Here is a 10,154-nt window from a genome sequence, read left to right as displayed (position 1 = left end):
CCAAAGAAGCATTCCTTCGCTTAAACGACCGATATAATATGATGGCAAACATTCATTTATCCAACATTATATATTTACATTGTTATTACATACAATATTGCTGGGATAAGAGAAAAGCTTCTTTTCTTTAGTCCTAAGATAAATTAAAAATGCCCAGGGTAAAAAAAAAATCATTAATTAAAATGTCATACAGGTTGAGGAAGAAAAATATATACATATAACAATATTACCATTATGATGGTAATATTTTTCAATCGTAAATGGGTCATATAAAAACTATAGTTTGTAGCCTATAATTACTCCTAGAGCAACCCTTGAAGTCTTACTGTATAACCTTTCTATCACTTTAAGTAAGCATGGATTAGTTACTGCAATACAAATTTTTTTGTGTGTTTCTATTGACAGATCAATGACCGATCAAAGAAGAAATTTAATTCAAATTTATTCACCTCCCTTAGAAGAAACATATGAGAACTGTACAACACAATAAAACACACCAAAATGAAGATTCGCGTGAGATTAAAATGGTTTAAACAAGTTAAGTAGCCTGATGATGATCCATACATGATACATCGACGTTAGTAGGTGTATTTCGGTACAACAAAAAACATATAATTATCCGGTAATGCAAATAAAACACACCAAAATGAAGATTGACACAAATCAAAAGATTAAAATGGTTTAAACAAGTTAAGTAGCCTGATGATGATCCATACATGATATATCGACTTTAGGGGGTGTATTTCGGTAGGCCTACAACAAAACATATAATTATCCGGTAATGCAAAACTACTCTGTCGTGTAAATCTACATGTAAACTTATACTTTATAATTCAATGGAAACCTATTATGTTGAGTCATATGCTTCAAGTGCTTGAATAACTTTTGTAAGTTAACTTACAAGAAGCGCTATAAACACTATTGTTGTCAGGGTGACAAGACGCTACCATTTTGCACAAGGGTACTGGGCGGTATTCTGATATCTTGAGAAAAATATATTTCATTACATTTTCATTACTAATTTGATTATACCTACATGATTCGACATAGCTTTCATGGGAAATTGTGTTGTTTTGGGAAAATTAACTTATTAAAAACTTATTGTTTCAATAATTATTAAAATATAATTGTTTAAAAAAAACTAACTCACTATGTTAAGTTCCATGGTCTTAGAATTCCCGTGTGTTAACGTGTTTGGTGGACTACTCATGCATAACTGTTGGTAACTTGGTATGGATCTGTTAAAACTTTATCATCATTAATATCACGTAAGTATTCGAGTTTTAAATGCAATCTTGCTAAAATATTCTTTCTTTCTTAGGCACGTGGCATATGAAATAGAGGCCTCTGTCTCATTTCATTCAATTGGCTTGCATTCAAAAATAAAAATTATATATAATTATAGTTTTCTAGATTGTTCAATAAGTGTAGGTTTAGTATATCACGTAAACATTCGAGTTTTAATTGCAATCTTGCTAAAATATTCTTTCATGGCATATGACATAGATGCATCTGTGCCATTTTTATTCAATTGGCTGCCCTTCAAAATAAAAAATTATATACATATAGTTATCTACATTGTTCAATATTTGTAGGTTTAGTGTGGATGCATGATAATAATTGGTATAGGCCCTACCACACGCATCGATGGGTTCAATTTAGTAAGTTATAGACATTTAGGTTCGCGGTTAGACAGTCATTATTATACTGTCCTGAACGTACTGCAGGCATTCTGGTGGACGAGAAACACATATACAGTGTGTAGACAAATGATAAATTTAACATTTATTTAGAAACAGTGGAAGAAATAAAATAAGCATACATTTACAATAACTTAAATGGTAACAATAAATAAGAACTGTTTCAGGGATCAGAACAAGTAAAATAACTTCTAATTGTCTAACGTCTAATACCAATCCTAAACATGAATATACGATAAGAAATAAATGAATCTATGACGTCAAGAAAAAAGACCCACTAAATATTATTGTTTGGTCTTTGTTCATTAACCTTCAGTAGCTCCCCTAATAGTATTTGTTCTTTATTCATTACGTCAGGCACCATGGTGCTTACGTTGGGTGACTCTTATTTGAATGGAACACAATGTCTATCTTTCATTTGTGTTGGCCATTGAGCCTTTAATTGTGTTATGGAGAAAATCATGATCATGCATTATTAATGGACCAAAGGTCCGTGAACATGAGCAACGTTACATAGATGTCCATGCCACGATGGAGCAATTGTTTCTCGCATAGAACCAGTGGTAACAGATATACTGCCACTCTTAGTTCAAGTGTAATGACATGCCAATACAAACGAACCATACCCTCAACATGGTTAATATATAACGTGGAGAGCTATAACTTAATAGTAAACAAATGAAAGAGACTGAATCGAGGCGTTTAATAATAGAGAGGTTTCGCAACCTTATGAATACGATAACGAAAACGGATACGTCACGCACACGTATTCGTTTTTCGTAAGCCAGTAAAAATCTGTTTCGCATGGCAACGAAATATTGAGGCGCGTCCAAAATATGACTGTGGTAAATTTGAGCGAAGCGCAGGTACGTGTTGCTTGGTGCTTGGCTGCCTAGGCATAGCGTAACATCAAAGCGAGTGAGGACTTTAAAAACTGCTATTTATCAAAATTGACTTGGCATTTCAGTAAATTACTTTAGTAAATTAATTTCAATAAATCTATAATTATATTATAATCATGAATCATTCCTGATTCTAATGCAAAATGTGCAAAAATAGATCAAAAACTATACTCGTTTTGTAGTTACGATATTCGTCAACACGAATACGCTTTACGAATATGAAATGGGGATCAGCTCAAAAGTTTCACAAATGTATGACGTATCCGTTTTCGTTATCTTATTCGTAAGGTTGCGAAACCTCCCTATTAAGGCCTATTGTAAATTAGTATTGTGTTTATACGCCAAAAAAAACCAACTAAAACGTCATTTAGTATGTTTCAACCTCAACATGAACTCATGGAACTGAACATAAAGTATGTGAACTGAACAACCAGCAACATCGTGGAGAGCTACACGGAAAAGTAAATAATCACTAAATAAAATTCAAGGAAGGAAACACTTTTATTTAGTCTGTATTCAACAATACCATTAAAAGCATATTTACTGCTTAAATAGTTCGTTCCATATCAATTTATGTTGTTAAAAGTTCATGATTTCGTTCTTTAATTTTACATAAAGACATACGAGTAACTCTAACATAGTAACATATTATTTTGTTTTCAAATATTATTAATATTGGCGATGTTCAGTTAACTAATTAAATCTATATCGTATTAATTATTAAGTTTTACAAGCATGTTTAAAGCACCTGTTAACAACAATTAGTCTGACACTCAATCTAAATGAGTATTAACTTATTCAAAGTATTGGTATTTTGTCTTTGCATACAACCAGAATGGGATGTTCAACATCGGCATCTTCCGAGGCCGATTCCTCGACACATTACACAATCGTTGTGAAAACAGGCGACTACAAAGGAGCGGGAACAAACGCAAATGTATACGTGGTTCTTGTGAATACAAAAGGAGAGAGATCCAGAGATTTAAACTTAGATGTGTTTTGGCGTAACGATTTTGAAGCGGGAAAAACAAACAAGTTCCCTATAAAAAACCTCACACATTTTGGTGAAATAAACGAGATAGAAGTCTGGCGTGATGGAAACAAATCTCTTGATAAGTGGTTTGTAGAATGGATTGAGGTTCGGGTTAATCATACCAGAAAGGTTTACATTTTCCCGGTCCATCGTTGGGTGACGACGAACAAACTAAAACTACAACAGTATGATTGTGTATTGCCGCAATATGATAAGTTCCAAAATCAACGGAAATTGGAATTGGAGAAAAAGAAACAACTATATGAATTCACACAGAAAGGAGAAGGTCTACCATGCCAGGTAATAGAGTACTGATTATAATATTCACAAAAGGTCTGAACTGGAATTTACAAAAAAACTAATAAATTTTGCTTAATTGAAAACTGAAGATGATTTATCAAACGATTTATTTTTATCTTCGTTTTAAGATTTCTAAAAATAGGATACGTAAATATTATTTATAATTATTATGTGTTTAGTTTATTTCAAAAAACTAACTTAAGCAAAATCATTTACTCAAAACATAATTACTGCACCGTCACTACAGTATGTTTTGTATAAATAAATAAATGTCTTGTCAAAATGTAAATGACGTGTTTTAATATACAGTAATATTCTTTCCAGGAATGTCTTGGTTTCAAAAAGACTTTCATATTTCAAATGTATTTTAATCTAAACAAAACGGTACAGAAAACATGTGTCTCACAGTTAAACTTTCTCAATATGCTTTAGTTGATTGCAGTTTGTTAAACTCCTAATAACTCCTAATAACTCTTTCCTTGCTTACAGATAAAGGAATGCCCGGATGACGAGTCGTTCTCAAATGACTATAAGGTAGCTATTCCAAACACTTACAACAACCTTTCCTATTCAATAACTTTTACGAAGGAAAGCAACTATCACTTCTGTGTTAAAGATGTATTGTCCTCCTGAAAAAATAATTCTTAAAACATTTTTGGCTGATATGCCATTTCATTTAACCATTTATTTTGTTATTTTATAAGTGAAAACATTTTTTTCTTATTTATTTTATAGTGGAGTGATTAACTTTATTAAAACTACAAAATAACCTATTCAAAGTATTATTTAAAGCTCAGATACAGGCATGAATTTTAAATATAATATCTGGTTAATTGTACATAAATCAAATATTTGTGACAGAAATCAAGATGAAAAACCATGAATTTCCCCTAATATGGTCAAATACAAAATTTGGCAAAATTCTGCCAAAAAAACAAGGAAGACTTTTTTTCAGTAGTTAGGTAGTTAACATACTGTAATAACATGTCTGGTGACTCCCTAGAAGGTAAAGAAAAGATGGTGGATATACAGTGGATAATTTTTGCTATAGCATAAAAATAAAATTCTGTTGAATAAAATACCAGAAATGTAAAATTCAAGTTATATTACCTACTGTATTTAGTCATCTGATAACATTTTTTACCACACCGTTTATTTTTTTATTTTTTTTATTTTTAAAATGCTTCTCTATTTTCAAAATTTGTGTACAAAAGAATAGAGATTTTACTGTGTAATTTGAACTATCAAACTGATATGAAACTGCTAATTTTCAAAAAACTCCTGTAACACAAATAAAATCCTAAAAATTATGAAACATAGGGGAAACTATAGATCGATAATTATTGGAATATATGATCAATAGGATTTTTTTGCCCGCACCTGGCCTTTAAATATCTTCATTTTTCATGTTTGGGAGACAATACGTCTTTAACAATTACCCGTCTTGTTCAAAAACCTTTACGAAAAATGACAATGTTACTTGGTTTAAGTTAATTAATGTAATATTATTTAATTACAGTGGGATATTGTTCTAAATAAAGCAAAACTACTAGTGAATGCCAAAATCGTCGGTGTTATTACCGGATCTTGGAAAAGCTTAGATGATCTGGGAAATGTTTATAACAAACTGCTTCCGGTGCCAAGGGTAAGTGCCACCTGCCTCTCAGTCCATGACCATCAAATCATCTTGATGCAATTCTCTATCACAAAACGTTTAAATCGCTACACGAGTAAACATTCTGTTTGCGTGCTACCCTTCCCTTTTCGGTGTTTTTTCTTGTTCTCTCCAATGAGATATTTTATTCACAGTATATGCGCTATAATACACATAGTATATATAGTGTTATACATTACCATGAACATTAGATAGGTGCACTTGACATAATCCATATGCACATACAATACATTTGGAGAGTGATACATTAGTACATACTGTGCATACCCGTTCCTCACAAGGAACTTTAAATCGCTACACGAGTAAACATTCTGTTTGCGTGCTACAATTACTTTTTGACACATGTGAGCCCGATAAACAAATACAAGAAAACTAGTATTGATTATAAAGTTATTTAATATGAATGGCAAGTCATCGTTGCAACATGCACGTAAAAGGAGAAAATAAAAAAAGGAACATTGGGATGCTCTGAAAGGGCCAAATACACATGTATTCACGTGATTTTCGGTGTTTCTATCGTAAGTTCTTACGTTACACCACCTTCTTAATTCCATACACGAGTGGTATTTAATGGCTACAATAAACTCCATGCGGTATCGCGTCTTCTGACAGAATCCTACATCCTATGGATACCATTACAATAATATTTAGAGGATTAAATTAGATAGGCATAATATCTTTTGAGAATCATTGGCGGATAAGGGGGGGCCCATGTCTTAAACATAAGACTTCCATGGTTGACACGTTGTATGGTAAAGTCCTGAAATTTACTTAGGTCTATTGCATTGTATTTATTATCGAAAAAGGGTGGGGATGGCCAACTATTTGGATCCACATTTTATAGATCTTAACTAATAATTATGTTTTTATTCTACAGGGTATGCATCACTGGAAATCAGATTATGAATTTGGCATGCAGCGTCTGACTGGATGCAACCCGACAGTGATTAAACTATGCACACATGTTCCAGAAAAGTAAGAAAACTTCTTTGTTAAAAACTACTTTTAAATAAAAACATTATCGCAATACACTTTATAATGCTTTTGTGTTATTTTGTTTTGTTCTATTTTTTTAACTCTAGTTTTGCTGTTACAAATGAAATGCTGCAGCCGATACTTGAACATATGACAATAGAACAAGCTATTGCAAAGAAAGCATTATTCATTGTAGATTATAAAGTGGCCGCAGATCTTCCTTGCACCGATAATAGAAAGGTAGGTTATACCGAACGTGGTTAATATTATTGTATTTGTACATTAAGTTCTACTATTTATATGCATATTTTGCTTTAAAATGTGTCATGCCTTTCTTCCAGATATGCAGTCCTTTAGCTTTATTCTTTGTCAACAAAGATAAACAGCTACTGCCAGTTGCAATTCAACTTTTTCAGCAAAAATCAGACGACAATCCGGTAATAAGGACAAACTTTGTAATTTTAATCTCGTATAAACATTGTCTTTAGTCTTAGTAAACGTTTCTTAGTAAGAATCATTAATATGTTTAGCCTACGTCTGGTAAATTCAATTTTGCCTGACCATCGCCATGCCGTATTTTGGCTAGACTTGGCCAAAGTCTGTAGCTATTTCGAGGCTTTTCGATGTTCGTCTGAATTACAAGCTCAAGTAGTACACATATGAAACGCCATATGTGCCAAAATATTTATCTTTTAACTAATATTAAGTCAAAACTCCGTTTTGAACCGAGACTACATTTGGGCAAACAAACCATGGTGACTGCATTGTCAGTAACATTTTTTATAGGCAAAAATAACTTTATTTGTAATTTAATTTCTTTCACAGGTCTTCCTACCAACAGACAATCAATACACTTGGATGTTTGCCAAGATGTGGTTCAACAACGCTGATGCGTCATTTCATCAGTCGACGACGCATTTAGGCTTCACGCATCTTCTCATTGAAAGCGTTACCATAGCTACACATATTTGCCTCTCGACATCTCATCCGCTATTCCGTCTTATGGCACCACACTTCTTATACCTCATAGCAATTAACAGGTGAGTAATGATTCAGTATATAGCTAAGATTCGACAATGTGAAACAGGGAAACAGAACAATAATGTGTCGTCCTGAACCCCGAGACTCGATCACGCACTCTTCACTACATGTTCATGATACAGTATGTTTTCTTCGTTATTCGGATCATCGGTCAATTTTACTTGTTTTTGAAGTCTTGCAATACAGTATTCAAAAATACAAAATATTTTGTCTCTTTTAAGTCGTGCGTTAGGGAAGCTTGTGTCAAAAGATGGATGGGTTGACAGATGTATGTTGATTGGTCGGATTGGTATGTTTGAGATCATGAAACGTTGTTGGAGCTCGTGGCGTCTTGACGTCACTGGTACACTTCCCAAAGAGCTAGAGTCTCGAGGTGTCCATGACCCAGAGTTGCTACCAAACTATCATTATAGAGACGACGCGTTGCTACTATGGAACGTCATTTCGAAATACGTCAACACAGTCGTGAGTGCCCATTATGGTGAGTATCTACAGGCCTCCAGGGGTGATGAGGGGAGAAACGGTGATGATCATAGTGTTATTGAATCAATGGTATCATTGTTGCCTATAGTATGTACATAGAAAGTTTGGAATGGCGATTTAGAATCGGTGGAAATGACGAGGTTATGGACTTTGGGTAGAACAAAGAAACGTATTATGATGGTGAAACATGATGAATGACCTCTAACCTTTTAACCGTTGTTGACTGACTACTCAATGGTTTCCTTCTATTTTTAGATGCACCAGAAAAACTATCAAACGATTATGAAGTACAAGAATGGCACAAGATGCTTTCTACGCCATACAAAACTGGCGGGGTTGGTATCAAAGGAATACCAGGAGATGGGGCGTTTAAAACCTGGGAGCAAGTTGCACAAACAGTCACCAGTATAATCTTCACAAGCAGCGTCTCACACGCCGCAGCCAATTTTGGCCAATATGACAATTATGGTTTCCCGCCACATTATCCTTCTTTTATAAAAGGCGATCCACCCATAAACAAGGTAAGGTCAACAATAGGTGAGCAGTTCAACCAATGTTTAGTCTGTCTCTGGATCTATTTACAGTTAATAAGACTGCGATTTAAGAGAGCAGTCGTCTTGAAAATTAACTTTATAGAATCACAATATATCATCGGGGTAGGCATAATATATCTATCTATCTCTATCTATCTATCTATCTATCTAGGCATTAGTTCATCCATATGTTGAATGAAGCCATCCTCATAACGTTTCCATTTCTGTCTAATTCTTGCTGTCCTAGTCCATGCAGCCGTTCCAATGTATGTTGTTAGATCATCTCTCCACCTTCTTTTTTGTCTTCCTCTTTTCCTCTTTCCTACCCTTGGTTGCCATTCTGTTTATCTGTATGTCCATCATATTATCTTAAAATCTTGCCACATGCCCAGCCCATCTCCATTTTGACTGTCTCCATTATATCTGTAACACCTGTGTTTTTTCTTATGATTGTATGATTTACCCTGGCTCAAAGCGATACGTTCCTCATCTTTCTCTCCATTGCTCTTTGAGTGGTTGTAAGTTTCTGTTCCATAATATATAAACTTCTTCATATGAACAATAAAGTCTGTCGAACCACTGATTTACCACACTCTCCATTTACTGTGCTCATTACATTTACCTCTGTTTCAGGATGCAAAGACGGAAGAAGATGTGCTGAAGTCACTGCCTGACAAAGAGAAGACTCTGAGCATAATGGTTGTGACAAAGCTTCTTAGTGACAGAGGAACCAATCCTTTGGGTGATTTTGAGATTCACTATCAGTATGATCCAATTGGAACAAAAGCAGTAAAACAGTAAGTTCTATCCAGTGGTAATATAAAATAATGTTTGTTTCGCCACGTTTTTATGATTACTGAAGAAGTTGCATTATGTGGTCCACGTTACCCGTGCTCCTACATGAGCAAGTCAGGTGATAATTTTAGTATGCTGTAGAATGTATCTGATATCATTTCAATAGCGCCACCCAGCGTTTATGTTTTTATTAATGTTTCATATTATTTACTATTAACAATTATACAAATAAATTGATTTTTCAGATTTTGCGAGGATCTGAAAGAGATTGGTGATGTTATTACCAAAAGAAACACTAAGAGAGAGACCAATTATCCTTACTTGCATCCAAGTGAAGTTCCTAACGCAATTAGTATATAACTGTATAGAAAATAGAACAGTACAGAATGATAGACAGTTCATAAATATACATTAAGTACTTGATGATAAAATGGGAAAGGCATAGCAGTTAAAACAATGGTTTTGAACTAGAATGTTGATGGTAAAGGCTATAAAACTACAGGACACTCTGTTTTTTAAATTTTTCGGTACTTGGAACTAACATTTTTCGTTACAACACAATTCACAAAGTTTTCTTTTTTAGTTTCATGGGCTTCCTCACACTACAGTAGCATTGATTTTTGGGGGATTTTGTCCTCTTAGTTTAATCAATGTATTGTTAATTTATTATTATGAACTAAAAATAAATGTTACTTTGATTGATTGATTAAAGCTTTG

At 33.7% G+C, this 10,154-nt stretch overlaps 1 protein-coding gene across 1 annotated transcript; it reads left to right on the top strand.

Moving 5' to 3' along the window:
• The first annotated feature begins 3,437 nt into the window (after nucleotides 1-3,437).
• LOC140044638 (polyunsaturated fatty acid 5-lipoxygenase-like) lies at nucleotides 3,438-10,140 on the top strand. Its single transcript, XM_072089238.1, has 11 exons — nucleotides 3,438-3,935; nucleotides 4,425-4,469; nucleotides 5,455-5,580; nucleotides 6,488-6,585; nucleotides 6,693-6,825; nucleotides 6,927-7,022; nucleotides 7,411-7,625; nucleotides 7,848-8,107; nucleotides 8,365-8,630; nucleotides 9,276-9,439; nucleotides 9,683-10,140. Exons 1-11 carry the CDS (start codon nucleotides 3,438-3,440, stop codon nucleotides 9,795-9,797), a joined length of 2,016 nt encoding a protein of 671 aa, XP_071945339.1. The 3' UTR covers nucleotides 9,798-10,140.
• Nucleotides 10,141-10,154: the final 14 nt, after the last annotated feature.

Source organism: Antedon mediterranea, chromosome 1 (assembly GCF_964355755.1).
Source record: "Antedon mediterranea chromosome 1, ecAntMedi1.1, whole genome shotgun sequence".
In the NCBI taxonomy this organism is placed as follows: Eukaryota; Metazoa; Echinodermata; class Crinoidea; order Comatulida; family Antedonidae; genus Antedon; species Antedon mediterranea.
Note: the sequence above shows the minus strand (reverse complement) of the source record. Positions and strands in the feature narration are given on the sequence as shown.